Raw genomic sequence first — 22126 nt, forward strand, 5'->3', positions numbered from 1 at the left:
GATAGTGTATTGTTTTTTTTTCAGGTGAGCTCCAGTTGTTTTGGTTGAGCTCCATGTTACCTGGTTGGCTATGGTTAGCTTTGGGATTTTTTTCTGCTGTTTTTCCACCCCTCATGTTTAACACTGCTTTGGGACATCCCAATGGTTAAGAAGAATCAGGAGCAGTTTTCGTCAATGAACGAAAGAAAAAATGGGATTTTTGACTTACTGTAAAATCCATTTCTCTGATGTTCATTGACGGACACAGCACCCACCACTCTGTGGAGTTGGCTTTCTTCTGACACTGCTTGTAACAAATCTGAGTGCCTATAGCTGAGTGTGGGTGTATACCCCCTGGGACTGCCCATAGGCGTAGTCAAACTTTTTCCTGCCTAGTGTCCTTCTCCTTTAGTGGGCAGTATAAACCAATGGTTAAGAAGAATCAGGTTGAACATCAGAGAAATGGATTTTACGGTAAGTCAAAAATCCAATTTTTTTCAGCATGCGCCAACCTGCAACTCATTGGTCTGAAATGGCACCATATGAAGCAAAGCAGATTGCCTTGTCTTTGTGTTAGGCAGCATTGCTTTGCAAAGTCCTATTTTATTGCAACGCAAATAGTGTGAATTATTCCTAATCCTTTTACAAATCTTCCCTGCATTAGTATTTGATTTCTGCTTTAAGTATGTTTTGTAGTTTTAAGGCAAGTGAAAAATTATACATCAATTAAAAAAAAAAATCAAGGGACACCTAGCAGTTTTAATTTGACATCTAAATGTATTTCCTCCTTTTTTATTTACAGGACTGTGATAAGACTGTACCAACCAACACACCAGGAAGGTAAGTTTGGTTGAATATTTTCTTTTGTATGTGTATATTTACTTACGAAACTTGCTGCCCCTCCATGTGGTAACTGCCAGCTGTATTTATGGTTTTTATATAAAGCGCTAGCTTCGCTGGAACCCCACCTAGTGTATCCAGTTTACCAACTACTACTGGGACATTTTTACCTCAACGTGGATGTAAACTCTCAAATCTACCCAGTGAAGGGAACAGCCTCAGATGATACACAGAGAATAAACCAATCTCCCTACATATGTTTTAGTTGCATATCTGCTGTCTTCAGCTTTCTACACTGTTTATAATTATACATTGTGTGACAGCTGATTGGAGGAAAGGCACATACCCCTCCCCCCTCTACACATATGCAGAGGAAGAAACGTGCAGAGCTGTGCTATGAATAGACCAGCTCTCTGCTAATCTATCTCTATGCACCCACCCCCACTCAAATTTCCTGCTGCTTTTATCTCCTGTGTTGAACTTGCTGATAACAGGAACAACAGGACTCAGGGCTTTGGAGAGAGATAAGTAAACACTACAGATATTTTTGCCCATGTCAGATTTCATGAATGGGGGTTTACATCCACTTTAATGCAGGGACTAAATAAGGTAAAACATGTCCACTTTAGAGCCTTTTTAACATTTGTGGTCAAATTGCACCAACTTTAAAGAAATCAGTTAGTGCCTCATGTTGCTTTGAAAACTAATTTATGATTTTTGCAAATTAGAACACCTTTGTATCTAACAAATGCTGTTGATTGACTTCCCTCTTGGCATCTCTTTCTAAAAGGGATTTAGTTTGTTCATCATTTTTGTCCTTTTTCATATAATGCTTTTACCACCAGTATATGTGTATTTATTAACCACTTACCGACTGCCCACAGTAATATTACTGCGGCAGTGCAGCTCCCCTGGGTCCAGTCACATAGTACTACTTGACTGGGGGGGAAGGGGTTTTCGGCAGCGTGCTTGGTTCCTCCAGTGCGGTGTCTAAACACAGCAGGTGCCGCCTTCCTCCCACGATCGTCCTGTAAACGGAGAGAAGACCCGTCTGCTTATGTAAACAAAGCAGGCGGATCATCTCACTGACAGGCAGGGATCAGCAGTTTCAGCTATGCTTCAGCTTTGCCTGTCACAGAACCACACACACACACACACACACACACGTCAGTAAGCATTAGGCATACATTTAATCCCTTGATCACCCCCAGTATTAACCCCTTCCCTGCCAGTGTCATTATTACAGTAACAGTGCATATTTGTAGCACTGATTACTGTATTCGTGTCACTGGTCCCCCCAATAGTGTAAAAAATGTCAGTTAGGGGCCCGATCTGTCTGCCACAATGTCGCAGTCCCGCAAAAAAATTGCAGATCGCCACCATTACTAGTTAAAAATAAATAAATAAAAATGACAAATCTTTGCCATAGTTAGTAGACGCAATAACGTATACGCAAACTAATCAAAATACGCTTATTGCGATTTTTTTTTTTTTGCTAAAAATATGTAGCGGAAAACAAATTGGCCTAAAATGTTAAAAATGTAATTTATTTATTTTTTTTTTTTTTTGAGAATGTTGATCTTTTTACTGCTTGCCTGAGAGATTTCACCTAGCTAGAGGATAAATAAAAAAAAGCTACACTTTCCAGTCCAAGCACCTTTTGTTATTTATGGCATGATTTAGCAATGTGGTTCATTGTAGAGTTCATATTTCACGAACAGGTGTGTTCCATGCAGAAGTTAGCAAAGGTGTTTATTAATAGGCTTCTCCACAGAGGAAGAATAGAATATTTTACTGAAGATCTCATGGATTACACACAATGCTTTGAAGATTCTGTTTCTTTATTTCATATATATTGTGGAATTTAGGATCGGAAAAACAATTTGTTTATTATGTAATCTATGGTCTCAAACACAACTTGGCCATCAAAATCTGTGTATTTTAATTTGTGTGCATCTCTAGTAATTCGGATCCATCCCAACATAACAGTGAAGGAGCTGACAATTCCAGGGATGATTCCAGTAGCCACAGTGGGTCAGAGAGCAGCTCGGGCTCCGATTCTGAGAGTGAAAGCAGCTCTAGCGATAGCGAGGCTAACGAACCATCACGTAGTGCATCTCCTGAGGTAAGTGTATGATTATAAACGATGACTCCTTTACATCTAATCTCAGTTTATTACTTTTCTTTCATTCCAACTTATTTACAGCATTTATGTTATCAATTTTAGGTCTGTGGATTAACTTCTGTTTAATCATTTTGCCGTTGAATGTAAATATTCAGTAAATCCCTACAAACTATTAAGTTTGTGAGTATATCTATGAAAGTACCTAGGCATTCAGGCCACATTTTGGCTACACATACACCTCCCCAAAATGTGCAGCTATGGTTGATGCACCATGACGTTTTATGTTCTGTATGCCACGGTCCCTGATTCTTTCACTGTGGCTGTCAAGGGCATTCTTGGTGTTTTTGTTAGACAATATGTCATACATTTACCTAGCTGTTGTGTTGAAAGCATCTTCAAAAGCCAGCACCCAGTATAACCCTGCATATGTCCATCTTGCCGCAGTTTTTTTTTTTCTTTTTTCTTCTTCTTTGGTGCCAGTGTCCTAGGAGTATGAAAGTTTTTCTTCAGCTCTGCTGAATAAAAGGCTAACATTTTACTTTGTTTTGTGCTAGCCTTTTCATCTTCCATCTTCTTCCTTTGGCCTTCCAATTGTTAAAGGATAAGTTCACCTGTGCGTCTCTCTGATCCCTTGCTGTGACAGCAGGCAGGGAATATTTTCACCATACCTGCTCCCAATTTAAAAGAGCTCTGCCATATGGGGCTCTGCCCACACGGCCGCTCTATTCATTTGCAGCGATCTTTACCTTCCTCCGTCGCAGCAGACAACTTTTAGTTTCCTAATGAACTGCCTGAGCACTCCTATAGTGCATTGATGCTCCTGCTCTCCAGTAACTGCCTGTCTATATGGGAAGTACAGGCAGACAGCTATACTAAGATTCTGCAGGAGCCTAACATTGCACCTGTGATCTGCTATTCGTGGGTGCAATGCTCTGCAGACTGCAGGGGAAAAAATAAATGCATTTTTTTTTTTTTTAACCTTCAAAAATTTGTGCATTTATTAAATTTTTTTCTTTTTTTTGATGGTGAACTTGGCATTTATATAAGAGAGCAGATTTGAGTTTGTAAGCACTGTACCTATGTCAAATGTTTACAAGCCATGATCCATAAGTGTTTTTTAACCACTTAAGCCCCAGGCCTATTTCTGACACTTTTTGTCTACAAGTTAAAATCAGTATTTTTTCCTAGAAAAGTACTTAGAACCCCCAAACATTATATATATTTTTTTAACAAAGACTCTAGAGAATAAAATGACGGTCATTGCAATATTTTTTGTCATGTGGTATTTGCGCAGCAGTCTTTAAAACGCCATTTTTTTTTGAAAAATTACAAAAAAATCACATTTCACTGCATTTAAAAAAAAAAAAAAAACAGTAAAGTTAGCCCATTTTATTTGTATATTGTGAAAGATGATGTCACGCAGAGTAAAAAGATACCCAACATGTTACAGTTTAAAATTGCGCACACCCGTGGAATGGCGACAAACTACGGTCAATAGAAATCTCAATAGGCGATGCTTTAAAACATTTTAACGGTTACCAGTTTAGAGTTGGTGTGTAGCTCTGTTTTTTAAATTATTGCTCACGCTTTGGCAATCACGGCGATACCTCACATGTGTGGTTTGAAGAGTGATTTAATTTGCGGCTCGACTTCCATATACGTTTTTTTTTGTGTGCGAGCTAACGGCGAAGGGGGCAGCTAAAATTATTATTTTTTCCTATTTATTTATTTTTTTAACTTTATCACCGGTTTTTAAAAAAAAAAGAAAAAATCTGATCAATTTATTGCTGTCACAAGCAATGTAAACATCCCTTGTGACAGCAATATGCAGTGACAGGTACTCTTTATGTAGGGATCGAGGGTCTAAAAGACCCTAGACCCCTCCACTACACTTCCATGTATTCAAAATGCCAAAAATTGCATTTTTGAATACACTCATTTTTTGAATCTGCCCCCTTTAGCAGCAGAGTAACCCGGACGTGATGTCATGGACGCCGCCTCTGGGTTACGTCATCGGAGAAACGATCGAAGCCGCATCCGGCTTAGATCGGGACTCCATCCAGCCGGCGGACGTGCCGGCTGGGTGCTCGTGTCTCCCGGTGGGACGGGAGACCCGAGCAAAGCCGCGGGAGGGCGGGGTAACGATCGAGCGGCTCCCAAGCCACATCGGTCGTTACCGCTGTCTCTGAACAACGGTACCGGGGTGATGCCTCTAGCTAGAGGCATCATCCCGGTTTAACCCCGCAAAGTCAGCCGACTTACCCATACGTCACTTTGCGGTAAGTGGTTAAATTCTTCCCTTTCCTTGACTTCTCCTATCCTTGTGAGAAAGCCAGCAGTGGTTAAACCCGTCAGAGAAGGTTAGTTTCTGGTGGAGACATTGAATGCAGTCTTTTTTGAATAAATATTAAGTACAGGTAAATGGAGAACAAGAAAAGCAGATGGAGAGTTTCAGCTTTTCCCTACATAACTTAAAAAAGCATTTCTACCTTTGTGCTGCTTTGGGAGAGTTTCCTTCACTTCCTGTCTGGTGGTGTCAGTCAGGGGTTCTAGTCAAGGGGAGAGAGAAACCCAAAGCGCCAATCTGAGTGTAGCAGATTAAAACCTTTAATGTAGAATAAAAACAATATTACTCACAAGAGTAAAGTGGTAACGGGCATCAAGTTATATATGGAGGTCCTGGGCATCTCACTACCAGGGGCTCCCTTTTTAGTCCTTGCGGAGCTGGTCCTGGTGCAGGGGAGCGGCAGGCTCCTGTGGGAGACGGTCCTGGTCCGTAGCTGCAGTGGGTGTGGTGGGGCCATGACGTCACTTCCGGGTGTGCAGAGCCTAGAAAGAGCGGCGAAGCGTTGCGGAGCATGCGCTCCTTCTAAAGGCCGTCGGCAGCTATGGACCAGGACTGTCTCCTGTCTCCCACAGGAGCCTGCCGCTCCCCTGCACCAGGACCAGCTCCGCAAGGACTAAAAGGGACCCCCTGGATGTAAGATGCCCAGGACCTCCACATATAACTTGATGCCTGTTACCACTTTACTCTTGTGAGTAATATTGTTGTTATCTTACATTAAAGGTTTTAATCTGCTACACTCAGATCGGCACTTTGGGTTTCTCTCTCCACTTGTATTTCACACAGAGTTGCTTCGCTCTTCAACCGCCAGCAGCCATCTAAGTGGACCAGAACCTTTTGGACTCGTACTGGAACTGAAACCCCCTCCCCCAGCCCAACATAGACTGCTCCAGTATCACTGGCATTTTGCTTGCGTCCAATATCCCTCATTCTAGGGGTTCTAGTTACTCTATCCAAAACTAAACTATAAATACACTTAAAAAAAAATATTCCCTTGTAATAAAATCAGGGTTAATTTTGTATTTAGCAGAACAGTCCTCTTTTATTCCAGTTATGTTTTTATTAAAAAGAATAATCTTTAGGTGGGTTTTAAAACACAGCTGGTATGATTATCTTTGTCAGTTTTCTATAATCCCAAAATATTGCTTTTTACAATGTTGTCAGTTTAATACTGTAAAACATGTGGGCATTAGGGGAAAACACAGGAGGTAAATTGGAAAGTAATTGCAGTTATAGCCTTTTTTTTTTGTAAACTTTTTTATTTTTTTTCATATATTAATTTTTTACCAGTGGACCCAATTCATACATCTTCAACATCACCCAGCTCTGTATATAACAGGCTTAATAAAGGAAAGAAACAATGTCTCAAAATGTCACTATGCAGTGCTGGCTCGTCTGTTTGGGCTTATTTAGTTTTATTCCTTTTTTTTAAATATTTCATAGACTTGGTGTTAATGTTCTGTGACTAGGAAGGAAATTGTGGATTACAGGGACTAGGCAATGGCACATGACTGAGTGTACACTAAATTGATCTTAACATGTTGATTTCACATGAATGAGAAGGTTATGTTGAAATCTGATTTACACATTAGCTTTACAATGCCCCTCTTCTCTACAGCTTTAAAGCAGTATTCCAGTTGGGGGGAAAAAAAAGTTAATAGTCAGCATCTACAAATACTGTAGCTGCTAACTGTTAATATTTAGACACTTACCTGTCCAGGGAGCCCATGTTGTCGGCACCCCAGCCGATGTTCAGATCGCCCGCCACCGCCGTTCGTTGTAAGGGAAAATGGCAGTGAGACCTTTCAGTTTCATAGCTGGTTCTCTACTGTGCATGCGTGAAACTCACTGCAGTTTCTGGCAGCGGGGGAAGGAGGAGTAGGGCTGAACTTCCGAGGGGTGGCTCCATCTTCCAGAAGTGGGGAACTATCTAGCAATAACAGACAATACTGGTGGTTTAAATGGCCTGTGAGCATGCTACTCAGCACACTCAGTCAATTCAGTCTTCCCCTAGCTTTGTAACTGGAAGCCCATACAGAGATACATAGACTTAGTTAGAGGATGACTCTGCAGTAAGATGACATTGCACCTACTATCTGCTGATTACAGGTGCAATGCCCTGGAGGCTCCAGTATAAAAAAAAAAAAAATAATAATAAATGCACATTTCTCTAGCGCTCATCGACAGACGTAGTCCTCGGTGATACACCACCTTCGGGTTATGTTACCTCCGCAGGAGCAGGACTAGACAGGAAATTAAAAAGCTCTGGCCACACCCTAGGGGCAGTCCCAGAGGGTATATCCTCTCTCTCTCTGCCTCAGCAAATCAGTTATTTTCTGTCTAGTTAGGAGTAAGGACCTAGACACCTTGCTGGGATCTTAGGTCCTGGCAAGAATTTTTTCTTAAAGGATTTTTTTTAGACAGCTTTTTCTCCAGTGTTCCTGTGAGATCTTCAAGCAAGAAAGCTGAACTGGGCGACGGGCTGGATGTTGAGATCCGGTGGTCACCCCAGTTCAGCCTACGAGCGCGTGCAGGCCATAGCTCCGCGCTGGGTCGGCCGCGACAAAGTCCCATTAAAAGGACTGAACCCGCGAGTTAAACGTCTCGCTGAAACGCCAAAGACCATGAGTCACGGCGTTCGTATCGGTCGACAGCCCTCCCGCCCCGGTGGAGAGGGGTACTGTCAGGAGTTGGTGCCCGCCTGGTTCCGGTATGGTGAGTAGTATGTTCCCCCTTTCCCCCTGACGGGTTTTGTGGTGAACGCGGGCCCCTCTCGGTATGGTAAGAAAGAGTCCTTTCTATCCTATAACATGTCACAGATCCTCCTACTTTGAGTGTGATTTTTTGTGTACAAAAAGCCAGGAGGCTTGGTTTGGGAGCTAACAATCTATTGTATACATGTTTAAAAGATGTAATCTGTGGCATTCTGGGAATCTTATGGATTAAGTATAAGCTACCTACCAGTCAGAAGCCACGGACATGTAGACTGCCTTCCAAATCAGATCTCCAGCTATTAGCAGGCCTCCCGAACGGCCATGCGGTCCGCCAGGGGCCGATACCGCCAACCACGCCATATCCCCAGGCAGAGACAGTGTTGTGTGCAGCACACCGCCATTCAGCAGGCCGCCGCCATTTTTTCTTGCAGGATCGCACGAGCCGCCATTTTGGCGTAGCCTCGTGTCTCCAGCATGGGGGCGGCCATGTTTGAGGTGATCCTACACCTCGTGGAGCTTGGGGGAGGCGCCGGAAGGCGTGCAGAGGGGCGGAGCCGCCTCCTTTCTTCCTGGGCAGCCAGCCAAAAGACTTCCTGTTTGTCAAGACAGCGCTGTAAGCTGTTGCAGTTTAACTCTGAGCATCAAGTGGTGAGCCTGGGGGTCTATCTCTCTCTCGATCGATAGGGATCCCTAAGCAGGTAACACTAAGGGGCTTTTTTGTGGCGCTGGGGGTCAGAAAAAAAAAAAAAGTTTTTTTTTTTTCTTTACTTTTGAATTATATTATCCAGGAAGTAACTGGAGTTATTATGGACCCTGCCACACATATTCCCCCACCTGTTTCCCTCGAGGGGGCCTCGGGACCCGCCAGTGCACAGAGTATAGAGTCATTTACAGCAATTTTGGAGTCTATGGTGGCTCGGGTGGAGGCGGCCTGTCAGGGACGGGGGTCAAGGAAGCGACCCCCGCCTACCCCTATACCATCTGACACCTCTGACTCAGATTCAGAGATGGTCACGGCAGTTGCAGGTTCCTCTGCAAGGGCTGTTATCCCAGGTAAAGCCCCCTCAGACAGTGAGGAGGACGCTTCTTCTCTTGCTATAATTCAGGAAGAAGCATTGGTGGACGCACTAGTTGTGGCAGTGCAAGAAACCTTAAAACTTGAGGCTTTACCGGCAGAGGCAACTGAAACAGAGAGGCCTTTTGGGACTAATAAGCCCATCAAGACGGCGAAGGCTTTTCCTGTACCTAAATGTTTTGGTAATCAGATTAAAGGAGAATGGGAGCATTCTAAACGTACCTTTACTATTTCCAAGCGTATTGCTAGACGCTATCCGTTTGAGGAATCCATCATTAAGAAATGGACGGTACCACCAGTCGTGGATCCGCCTATTTCCAGGCTGAATAAAGCCACGGTTATTCCAGTGGAGGACACTTCGTCCTTTAAGGATCCGGTGGATCGAAAGATAGAAGCAGAGTCCCGCACTATCTTTTCTCTGATAGGGTCAGCATTTAGACCAGTAATCGTTATTGGTCTAGTTTCCCAGACACTTACGGAATGGGCGAAGATGGTACGCCAAGATCTTAGGGGAAAAGATATTCCCCAGGAGACATCTGATTTGATGGAACAGATCATACAAGGGCTACGGTTTATCTGTGACGCAGCCTTGGACACTACTCCCCTATTAGGGCATGCATCTAAGTTAGCAGTGATCCTCAGACGTGTGCTGTGGTTAAAATGCTGGTCAGCTGACCTAGGTTCCAAAAAGACCTTGACCAATCTCCCCTTTCAGGGGAATCGTCTATTTGGAGCCAACCTAGATGAAATCATTAAGGATGCCACTGGGGGCAAGAGCACTTTTTTGCCACAGGCTGCAAAAGCTAAGGGACCTCGCAACAAGCGAGGACCTTTCTTTACCGCCCATAAAGGGCGCCCGGCTGGTACTAGCGGGAAAGGCAAGACTCCTCCAGGAGGGTTCAAGAAGGGGACCAACCCAGCCAAACCCGAAGCAAAGGAGTACACAGCCTGAAGGTGCGCCCCCACCCGGTTTCAGGGTGGGGGGACGTTTTCACCGGTATTCAGGACATTAGATCGAGCATCAACCACTACTACCGGTGCGATTCTTCCCTTCCAACATTTAAGTACCACAGGAAGCGGTAGTTACCGTTCCCTGAAAAGATCTTTTCCTTTACCTTTTCCTAAGATTAGTCCCGATACCTCACAGGAATCGGATCTGGTTGACCAGATAGGCCAAGTAGCCTCTAGTCGGGTGACTTCGGTCCCTGAGGTTCAACCAGAAAAGATCACCTTTCCTGATAACTATCAGGTATCTGATAAATGTGTGGGAACAGAAAACGACCAGACTTTCTCGGATGGTCGGGGCCAGATAGCTCTAGGGACGCCTGGTTCAGATCCAATCAGCGCCAGTGGTCCTAGAAATTCTAGGCTGGCCTCCTCAAGCCGGCCTGGCCGACTTGGACATGCTAGTCGCAGACGTTCCGTGGGAACTTCGTCTCAGGGAGTGTCTGTGGTCTCAAGGACCAATTTACCTTCGTGCTTTACAGTCGCTGGTTTTAATGGCCTGGCCATTGAGACCCAAGTACTGAAGGACAGAGGTTTGTCTACTTCAGTCATTCCTACCCTTATTAAAGCAAGGAAAGCGACTTCCAGCAAAGTCTATTATCACACATGGAAGACTTATATTGCGTGGTGCGAATCTTTAGGATTTCCTCCACGTACCTATTCGGTGACTCGAATATTGGCCTTTTTGCAACAAGGGGTTGAGCAGAAGCTAGCCTTGAGCACCATCAAGGGTCAAGTTTCAGCATTAGCAATCTTCTTTCAGAAACCTTTAGCTACCAAGTCCTTGGTGCGGAATTTCATCCAGGGGGTGCGGCACCTGGCTCCTCCAGTCCGCGCGCCCTTACCGCCCTGGGATCTTAATTTGGTTTTGTCGGTTCTACAGAAACCTCCTTTTGAAAACATCAGGGAGATTCCCTTGCTTACTCTATCCCAGAAGGTGGCCTTCTTGGTGGCTATTACTTCTGCTCGCAGGGTGTCAGAACTGGCTGCATTATCATGCCAGTCACCATACCTAGTGATTCATAGGGATAAGGTAGTACTTCATCCTAAGCCATCTTTTCTTCCCAAGGTGGTTTCAGATTTTCATCTGAATGAAGATATTGTACTACCTTCCTTGTGTCCTCAGCCCAAGCATCATCGGGAACATGCGTTGCATTCCTTAGATGTGGTTCGGGCAATCAGGGTATACCTGAAAGCTACGGAATCATTCCGTAAGACGGATTCACTTTTTGTGATCACGGATGGCCCCAGAAAGGGTTTGCCTGCATCTGCCGCGACCATTGCCAAATGGATTAGACAAACGGTGGTACAGGCTTATTCTATTAAGGGTCAGAGTCCTCCGTTCCCTGTTAGGGCGCACTCCACTCGAGCGCTCAGTACTTCCTGGGCCTTTCGCCATCAGGCGTCAGTGGTCCAGGTATGTAAGGCGGCCACCTGGTCGTCGGTACATACCTTTACAAAATTCTATAAAATTGATGTGACGGCATCGGCGGATGCCTCATTTGGCCGCAAGGTTTTGCAGGCCGCAATTTGAGGAGACCGGTGGTCTACCTCGAGGGTTTTTTTCTGTTTGAAAAAAAAAAAAAAAAATTGTTTTCTCTTTTTTTTTTTTTGGTTGAGTCTCATCATTAAGGATGAGCATTGTAAACTTCTAGTTGGCACCGGTTGGGCCTTCTAGATTGGGATTTGATTTCCATTTTCCCACCCCTCAGTTGTGATACTGCTCTGGGACGTCCCGAAGGTGGTGTATCACCGAGGACTACGTCTGTCGATGAGCGCTAGAGAAAAATGGATTTTTGTAAAATCTTACCGTAAAATCCTTTTCTCTTAGCTCATCGACAGACGTAGTCCCCGCCCCTCTGTTTTGGAGTTGGGTTGGGTTAAATTCTCTAAGCACTGCTTTTTCACATAACTGATTTGCTGAGGCAGAGAGAGAGAGGATATACCCTCTGGGACTGCCCCTAGGGTGTGGCCAGAGCTTTTTAATTTCCTGTCTAGTCCTGCTCCTGCGGAGGTAACATAACCCGAAGGTGGTGTATCACCGAGGACTACGTCTGTCGATGAGCTAAGAGAAAAGGATTTTACGGTAAGATTTTACAAAAATCCATTTTTTTGTACTTGGGGGGGGGAAAAAATGTGCATTTATGATTTTTTTTTTCTTTGCATAGGTGAACTTAGCCTTTAACACAACACTTTCTGGCAGGCATTCATTCAAATCAGGTATTTGGCTGAGTGGTTCCTTATTTGCATCTTTCCCGAAAGGTATTTGAATACATTTTTGCTGTTTGCTACCTAGTTTGCTGTGTCATCTCTGAAGACGGTGACTCTCTAATGTATTAGTACATTGCTAAATGTTTTTATTTAACTTTTTTTGTCTTCTTTTTAAAGCCTGAACATCCACCTTCGAATAAGTGGCAGTTGGATAATTGGTTGAATAAAGTGAACCCACACAAAGTGTCTCCTGCATCTTCAGTAGAAAGCAATATTCCTTCATCGCAAGGTTACAAAAAGGAGGTTCAAGAGCAGGGTACTGGAGCGGGCTATACAGAAACAAGTGGACCAAAGGAGTCCAGTGCTTCTACACCAATCCGAGAAACAAAGGCTGCACAAAAGGGTTCTGAGGGGAGCCGAGGAAGACAGAAGTCTCCAGCTAACAGCGAGAGTGCAACTCAGCGAAGAAGTTTTGGAAAGAAACAACCAAACAAACCAGCAGTTGAGGCACCGAGAAGGGAACTTAAAGTGGAAAGTGTCACCACTGCAGAAACCACCACCAATTTGCCTGCAAATAGACACAAGGCAGCCACAAAGGGTTTACGAAAACCCAACATAAAGAAAGAGCCCAAGTCATCTCCCCGGCAGGCAACTGAGAGGAAAAAGTACAAGACCTCTAAACCATCTCAGAAATCCAAGGAATTTATTGAAACTGATACCTCATCCTCTGATTCAGATGAAATTGAAAGCCTTCCTCCTTCATCCCAAACCCCAAAATATTCAGAGAGCGTTAGGACTCCTCCAGCCAAACCCTCCACTGAGGAGGATGATAGCTTTTTCAGACAGCGATTGTTCTCTCCTATGGAAGAGAAGGAGCTACTTTCACCTCTGAGTGAACCTGAGGACAGATACCCACTTATTGTAAAGATTGACTTGAGCCTATTATCTCGAATACCCGGGAGACCTGCTAAGGACCCAGAACCACCTAAGGTTGAAAAGACTGCCCCTGAGAAACATCCAAAAGAAACCCAGAAACCGGCTGATAAAACATCTACCAGTGGAAAAAGGAAGCACAAGGTTGGTGATTGTAAAGTAACCTGTTCTGCTTTGCTCGGTTTTTCATTTTGGTACTATAACAGTTCTATGTGATTCCTAAAATGTCATCTGAGAATATTACTACTGTGCAAAGAATGAACCTAAATGGTTAAAGTGGTTCTAAAGGCAGAAGTGTTTTTATCCGAATACATTCGTGCATTAAGATAAAAAAAAAAACTTCTGTGTGCAGCAGCTTATAATACTTACCTGAGCCTATCTTGATCCAGAGTTGTTGCATGAGAGCTTCAGCTGTCTGGGACACTCTCTCCTCATTGGCTGAGACAGCAGCAGGAGAAAATGTCAGTCAGTGAGCCAATGAGAAGAGAGAGGGTGGGATTGAGCCACAGCTTCATGTCTGAATGAACACACAGAGCAACGGCTCGGGTACCCCTATAGCAAGCTGCTAGCTCTGGATGCAGGAGGGAGGGGTCAGGAGTTCTGGCAAGGGACCTGGCAAGAGGAGGATCTGGGCTGCTCTGTACAAAACCACTGCACAGAGCAGGTAAGTATAACATAACATGTTTTTAAACGAAAAAAAAAACCACTACTTTAATATCACTTTAAAGATCCACTATAGTGAGATAACCAGTGCAACTAAATATGATAGTTACCACTTTATGGTTATAGTCCAGTATGAAAATTATTTACATACATTTGGTTAAAACTTGGTATGCTTGTTTGATTGCTACACAAGCAGCTTGTAATGAATTTTTGAAATTAGCTTCCGTCCTAAGCATTACAACAATAAGGGCCAGTTAAAACCATAGAAACAAAGTCCAGATGCTTTTCTGCATGCATGTTTTCGATGCGTTCCAGTGCGTTTTTTTTTTTTTTTTTTTTTTAACCGTCAAGTGCGTTTTTTCCCCTGTAGCCTGCAGCTACAAACATCACCCTGGTACTGTTTTTTAGAGCCGACATCCAGCTTTTTTGTAATAGCAACCGATGCAGCTAAGCTGTTATTACAAGCAGCGGGAGGGGACGTCCCTACCCCTCCTGCTGCTGCTCTGCCCGGGTCTCCATCCCACTGGGAGACCCGAGCGACTAGCCGGCACGTACGCTGTCTGGCCGAAGATCCGAATAAAGCCGGAATCTGCTTTGATTGGGTCATGATGTCATGAAATTGTTCCGGTTACTGGAGCCTTAATGGCGCCCCGGCTTGTTCACGGACACCTCCGTGCGTGTGACCGGCGGACCCGATGTCCGCCTGTCACTCGCGATCGTCCGCTCTGAAGGGAGAAAGGCAGGTGGCTAAAGTAAACAAAGCCGCCTGTCATTCTTCCCTGTGTAAAAGCACTGATCTAACGGTCCTGCTATGTAGGACCATTGATCTGTGCTGTTAAACACACAGCCACATCCCTGCAAAGTTAGCACGCCCCTAGGGACACACATAGTCACTGCATCTCTAATAAAGTTAACCCCTTCCCTGCCAGTGTCATTTTTACAGTAACAGTGCATATGTATAGCACTGATTACTGTAGTAATATCGCTGGTACCCCCAAAAGTGTCAAAAATGTCAGTCAAGGGTCCGATCTGTCCGCCGCAATGTTGCAGTCCTGCAAAAAAAATCGCAGATCGCCGCCATTACTCGTTAAAAAAACAAAAATGACCAAAAAAAAGACAAAAATCTTTCCCTTAGTAAATGCAATAACTTTTGCGCAAACCAATCAAAATACGCTTATTCTTATTATTTTTTTTTTTTACCAAACGTAGGTAGCAGAAAACAAATTGGCCAAAAATTTTAAAAAATTTTGATATTTACATTTTTTGGGGGGAATTTCATATAAAAAAAGGTGAAAAATATTGTTATTTTTGCAAAATTGTCGCTCTTTTTTTGATTATAGCGCAAATTCGTTTAGGTACAGCGTCGCACGACCGCGCAATTGTCCGTTAAAGTCACGCAGTGCCGAATCGCAAAATACCCCCTGGTCAGGAAGGGGGTAAAATCTTCCGGGGCTTAAGTGGTTAAAAGCCTGCCTCCTAATTTTAATTTTTCCCCATATGGTGGATAGGCACAGTAAGGGGTATCCTTGGGAACATTTTCTCCCTGTGGGGGTTGCTTGTTATGTGTAACATCTTAACAAGCTGCAACCTATTAATTCCCCCTTACACTGCTGTTTAATCTTTTGGCGTGTAAGAGTTACACTTCCGCACCGCCCGCTGCAGTTATACGCCATTACTTTGACGTTAATACAGGGGGTTATGGCAATAGATAGCTGCCATAACCCCGGTATTTCTCTTACGTCCTCTGACAGTCGCCGCCCGATGGTATTAGCCTTCACTAATGGGTAATGGCGCACTCAGCAGGAGCAGGCTAGGCAGATAATTATCAGGTTAATACAAAAAAAACTGTTATACCTCAGCTCGCCACTAGGGGGCCATCCCTCAGCCATTACCAGAACCCAATCTGATATTACCTCAGTTTTAAGCTGCCTAGCATCAGGAGTAGAACTAGGTCTTCCCTGCTGAGACCTAGAGTCTCGGTTTTCTTTATTATTTTCTGAATTTGTGTTTTTTCTTTTTAAGGCAAAAATGGACTCCCAGGATAATAAATCCCCCGCAGACTTGGTGGGGGCTTCGGGTACACCTGAATCCTCTCCCATGGCCCCCATATTTGCTGCTCTGGTGACTTTGGCGTCCCAGGTGAATCTGCTGATGTCGGCACGCTCCTTCATAAAAAAGGCCTGTGCCCTCCCAGTCCTCTGACTCTGAGCCCGAATTGGTTGCCACGGACGATGGTCCCCCTGAGGGGTCCCTGTCCTCCGCTTTGAGAGAAGAGGGGGGGGAATCTTCCTCCTCGGTAGCGTGGGAACGCGCTAAGATGGATGCTCTCATTGCCGTCATAACTGAAAATCTCAGCCAAGTAAGCGGTCCGTTTGGTTCGGGTTACGCAGACCCCAGAAGTGGGGTCAGGCTCACGACATGGTGCAAGGGGCTTTGCAGCAGGTTCAGCTCATCCACACTGCGATGTTCCTTGTGCGACACGGCCTTGTACGTGGCTCCGTTAGTCGCCTGGTTGTCGGCGGTGGGGATTGCGATCCACTGCATTACCTGGTTAGCGCGAGTCGGTTGACCACACGTTCAAAAGATGGTGTCTGAGGTTCCCTATAAGGGGGGTCGTCTTTTTGGGGTAGCTCTAGATGAGTTGATTAAGGGTCTCACAGGTGGTAAGAGTACTCTGCTGCCCAAGGTCACCAAGGGTAAACCCCCCGCACGTGGAGGGGGTCCTCCTTCAGGACTCAACATGATTGCTTTTCGTGCCTTTGGGACGCAGGAGAAGGGTAATCCCTTCCGACTTCCCGGTGGCCGCGAGAAGCCGTGGTCCGGTTAGCCAAAAGCTGGTCAGTCTGGTTCGGCGGCCCAGTCCACCTCTCCCTGAAGGGACGCCCTCCCCGTTGTCGGGGTGGGGGGACGTCTGCTTTCTTTTCAGGAACAGGTGGGTTCACAAACAGATTCGTTCAGGGTACAAGATCGAGTTTCGATCTTGCCCCGCAGACAGGTTCTTCCTGTCCATTCTCCAGCTGTCCCCTGATCGTCTCAGAGATCTCATGGAGGGCTGTGCATGATTTGCTTGCCCAAGGAGTCATTGTACCCGTTCCTTTCGGGAATGATTTCACGTTTTTTCTTACTCCAACCTGTTCACCTTGCCCAGGAAAGAGGGCACGGTGTGTCGGATTCTGGACTTGTAGTCCGGTCGGTGATGGCCTCGTTGAGGCCTGGGGACTTCCTCGCATCCATCGACTTGCGGGATGCGAATCTCTACATCCCTGTTTTCGAGGGTCATCAGAGATGTCTCCGCTTTGCGGTGGCTGGGGAGCATTACCAGTTCGTGGCGTTGCCTTCCGGTCTCGCTTCGGCTCCCAGGGTTTTCACCAAGGTGTTGGCTCCGGTTCTAGCTTTAATGCGTTTCTGGGGCATTGCGGTCCTCGGTTACTTGGACGACCTCTTGTGTGATCTTGGCGAAAGATCTACCCGTGAAGGTTCGGACACTTCAGGAGTTTGGGTGGACCGTCATTTTTTTTTTCAGAAGTCAACACTGACTCTCTACTCGTCTCCAGTACCTAGGGATGGTTCTGGACTCTGCTCAATCTCGGGTCTTCCTTTTCCGGAGGACAAACTCGGGACTCGGTGGGAGGAGATCAGAGCTCTCAGGAACGGCGATCTCTCCTCTTTTGCGGACCTGATGGTCTCGGCCTTCGAAGCAGTTCCGTTTGCTCAATTTCACACCAGGTCTCTGCAGCGGAGATCCTGGGCAGGTGGGTCAGGACACCTCAGTCCTTGGAAAGGAGTATTTCTTTGTGTCATCCGGTGCGGTCGGATCTCCTGTGGTGGCTCCGGTCGCAGTCCTTGACACAGAGTTGGTCTGTCCAACCTTTATTATGGACGATTGTCACCACGGATGCCAGCCTATCGGGCTGGGGAGGAGTTCTGGGCACGCTTTGCGCCCAGGGGACGTGGTCGGCGGTGGAGACTTTGCTACCGATCAGCGTCTTGGAGCTCCGAGCGATCAAGCTTTGTCTGTTCCGGTGGTCCTCTCGGCTTCAGGGGTGTCCGGTGCGGGTACAGACGGACAATGCCACGGCTGTGGCTTATGTCAATCACCAAGGGGGCACGAGGAGTGGTCGAGATTCTGTCCTGGGCCGAATCGCATGTACCTGCGTTCTCAGCCGTTCTCATTCCTGGTGTGGAACACTGGCAGGCGGACTATCTGAGTCGCCAGACTTTGGACCGAGGGGAATGGTCCCTATGTCCGGAGGTGGTTCACCTCCTGTACGCCCGGTGGGGGACCCCAGGCGTGGATTTGTTTGCGTCCCATCTCCACAAAGCTTCGGTAAGGTTCGTGGCCAGGACTCGCGTTCCTCTGGCAGATGCCGCGGACGCGTTGGTGGTGCCTTGGCATCGCTGTCGGCTACTGTTTGCTTTTTCCTCCGATTCAACTGTTGTCCAGGTTCCTCCGCAGGTTGGCGTCGGAATGGATGTATTTATTTTTCTCTTACGTCCTCCGACAGTCGCCGCCTCTTCATATTCGTCACATATGGGGTATTAGACTTTGCTCCGAAGGAGTAGCTAGGCAACAGAATATGTTAACATTAAAGCTTTTAACATATCCCACCCTCAAGGGGTGGTCCCCTCAGTCAATACCCTCCTACTTCCTGCAACCATATCTCAGTTTTAATGTCTAGCTTGTCAGGAGTGGCTGGCTTTCTCTGTGCTGGGGCTTTCTGCCCCAGACTTTCTTCTTTTTTGAATTTTTGTTTGAGTTTTCTCTCTACCTTTACTTAGCTGTTCTTTTTGTCAGCATTAGTTAGTTCTTCGGACGAAGAGGATCATGCGGGCTGGGTCTCGGGCTGATCCCCCTGGTCGCAGGTCCTGGGTCAGTGGCTTCCCAGCCTGCCATCGAGCGTTCAGCCAGGTAACGCTCCTGGCACAGTGAACGACCCATCCCTGTTCGGTGCAGGGATGATTGGTGAGGTGGCTACCTCACTGGACGCTGTGCGGTTTCTTAACCCCCATTCTGTGCGTCTTGTATGCGACTCTCCCTGCCTCATGTGCAGCGGCTTGTTCGCCTGTGCGGGTCCCCCACGCCATGTGAGGTAAGTGTATTTCTGTGGGGACCTGTCTGTCTGGGGGGGTGTCAGTCTGGGACTGTGTAACCTGCCTCTATTCACACTGTTTGTCTCCCTATCTCTCGGCTGCATGCTGTGGGCTGCAAGGGGGGGGAGCTGTGTGACACTGTGTGTGTCAGCCTTGTCAGTGTGAGAAGCTGTGTGCTGTGGGGCATGTTTTGTGGCATGTTTGGGCATTATACAGCGATCGCTGCGGCGATCTGATGTGTGTTCTTATACATGGATGACATGTGTGCATTACTGTACTGTGGAGCGGCGGTTTCGGCGCCAAACGGCGCCATTTTGCCTACACTCGCTCCGGCCGCATGTTCTACATGCATGGCGGCCATTTTCTTGTAGCCTCCCATAGGCTTTCATAGAGCGCCCTGGCAGCATCACTTCCTCTTCTCCAGGAACACCGATCGAGGCAGCAGCAGCGGCGAGGGTCTCCTCAGGTTTTATTCTTCTGTTCTTGCTATCCATTGCCTGTGTTGAGTTTAATATTCCCTGTGGGGGTCTCATTGTGCTTGTGTGTGGTGCGGTGGGCTGCGCTCGCCGCGCTTGCTTAAAGGGGCAGTTAACCCTTTATTATCCGGCATTTGTTATAGGGGCAATGGATTCTCAGGAGGGCAAATTTCCTACCGCCTTGGTGGAAAGCCAGGGGACCGCTGTTTCCCCCCCAGGGGGGGATTTAGCCACTATTGTGGCTGGCCTTGCTGCTCAGGTGCAGATGCTGGTGGCTGCTCAATCTACTAAGAGACCCAGAGTTGCTCTTTCCTCTGATTCTGAGGGTGAAGGTGATGGGGCTGTTATGGCGGGGGCCTCCTTATCGGGGTCCCGCTCCTCCCTGGATCTAGTGGGGTCCGAGGTGGAGGCTGAAGTTGAAGGGGTTGATAATTCTCCCCCTGGCTCGCCTGAAGAGCTTGCAATCATGGATGAATTGATTGCTTCCATAAAACAAACGCTGCGTTTGCAGGATGAAGTGTGTCCCCCCGCTGCCTTGGCGGCTTATGGGACGCAGAGAAAACGCAGGACGCCGCAGGTTTTTCCCTGCAATGATGATTTTCAGCGCGCTGTTAAGGAACAATGGCGCAATCTGCGCAAACCTTTTGCTGTGCCAAGTAGGTTCAAACTGCGTTATCCTTTCTCGCCTTCCACTGATGAAAGGGGGTGTGTGCCTCCCCCAGTGGATCACGCAATTGCGGTTTTAAACAAATCCACTGCGATTCCTGCAGAGGATTCCCCTGTGTTCCGTGATGCCACGGATAGGAGATTGGAGTCTCTTGCCCGTCATACTTATTCTGTTACGGGTTCTATGCTTAAGGCTCTGTTTGCTTCTCTCATGGCGGCCCAGGCGATCGCAAGTTGGACGCAGATGCTTAGGCGCGTCCTAGTGGCCGATTCGGCCTCGCCGGCGACCCTGGATATGGTGGATCAAATCCACCAGGGTGTCATGTATCTGTGTGATGCGGACCTGGACCTGGTTCCGTTGGCTGCACGTGTGCACAGCGTGGCGGTGTTGTCTCGCCGCCTGGTTTGGTTGAAATGTTGGTCGGTGGACCAGTCCTCACGTTAGACCTTAGCCAATCTGCCTTATGATGGGTCTCGCCTTTTTGGGGAGTCCTTGGATGTGTTGATTAAGGGGATCACCGGTGGTAAGAGCACTCTCTTGCCACATTTCCCCAAGGCTAAGGGGGCTTCTGGGAAGAAGCATGCTAATTTTCGGCCCCCTCAGGGGTCCTTTCGTGCCTTTCGGCCGCACTACAAGGGCAAGCCGTTCAAAGGTCAAGGCTCTCAGAAGAAGCCCTGGTCTGGTAAAGTCCGGTCAATCCGGATCCGCAGCCCATAACAGTGCGGCCTGAAGGGGCGCCCTCACCCAGTTTTGGGGTGGGGGGACGCTTGCTCGGTTTTCTTCAGCCCTGGTTGGCCCGCGTGCGGGACAGATGGGTTCAGGAGATCGTTCGATCTGGTTACAAGATCGAGTGTCTCTCTCGGCCGGAGAGCAGATTTTTTCCCTCAAATCTTCAACTGTCTCCAGAGCGTTTGCGGGACCTGCACCTGGCGGTGCGGGACCTGAGGGCTCAGGGAGTGGTGGTTCCGGTGCCTCATCGGGACAGATTTCGGGGGTTTTATTCCAATCTGTTCACCGTGCCCAGAAAGGAGGGCAAGGTTCGTCCAATTCTGGACTTGAAGGCTCTGAACCGCTCTGTGCGGGTTCGCAAGTTCCGCATGGAATCCCTGCGGTCGGTGGTGGCTGCCCTGGTTCCGGGGGAATTCATGGCCTCCATCGAGTTGAAGGATGCATATCTTCACATCCCCATTTTCGAGGGTCACCAGAGGTACCTTCGATTTGCCATTGCGGAGGATCACTACCAGTTCGTGGCGTTGCCTTTTGGTCTCGCCTCGGCTCCGCGGGTCCTCACCAAGGTGCTTGCACCGGTTCTGGCATTGTTGAGGGCCCAGGGCATTTCTGTCCTGGGGTATCTGGACGACATTCTGGTTCGGTCTGCGACCAGCCAGGGTCTGGAGGAGGACCTGTCTGTCACGATGCAAACTCTGCAGGAGTTTGGTTGGACGATAAATTATCCAAAGTCGACGCTGAGTCCGTCGGTTCGTCTTCCCTACCTGGGAATGATTCTGGACTCGGTACAGGCGAAGGTCTTCCTGCCGGAAGACAAACTCAGGACTCTCCAGGAGGAAGTCAGGTCCCTCAGGGACGTTCCGCATTCGTCTCTAAGGACGTGCATGAGATGTCTGGGATTGATGGTCTCGGCTTTCGAGGCGATTCCCTTCGCCCAGTTTCACACGCGGGGTCTCCAAGCGGAGATCCTGTCCATATGGGACGGGCGACCTCAGTCTCTGGATCTTCCAATCTCGTTGAGTCATCGCACCAGAAGAGACCTTCTGTGGTGGCTCCAGTCCCCGATGGTGTCCGGGGGCAAGTCGTTTCGTCCTATCTCGTGGACGGTAATCACCACGGATGCCAGCCTGTCGGGCTGGGGTGGTGTTCTGGGCGTTCTGTCCGCCCAGGGGACTTGGTCGGGGGGGGAGTCCTCCCTTCCGATCAACATTCTGGAATTGCGTGCGATCAATCTCTGTCTTCATCGCTGGACGGACCGGCTGCAGGGCTGCCCG

The 22126-nt window shown here is 47.3% G+C and overlaps 1 protein-coding gene across 3 annotated transcripts in view; it reads left to right on the forward strand.

Annotated features, from left to right (window-relative positions):
- Window positions 1-22126, forward strand: part of AFF4 (ALF transcription elongation factor 4) — a 216451-nt gene that overhangs the window by 133829 nt on the left and 60496 nt on the right. For all 3 annotated transcript variants that reach the window (XM_082254480.1, XM_082254481.1, XM_082254482.1), the window contains 3 exons: window positions 782-819; window positions 2782-2944; window positions 12471-13370. In XM_082254480.1, coding sequence (XP_082110606.1) covers window positions 782-819; window positions 2782-2944; window positions 12471-13370 — 1101 coding nt within the window. The remainder of the gene's footprint in view (window positions 1-781; window positions 820-2781; window positions 2945-12470; window positions 13371-22126) is intronic.

Source organism: Pelophylax lessonae (genome assembly GCF_965119305.1).
Source record: "Pelophylax lessonae genome assembly, chromosome: 4".
Taxonomy (NCBI): Eukaryota; Metazoa; Chordata; class Amphibia; order Anura; family Ranidae; genus Pelophylax; species Pelophylax lessonae.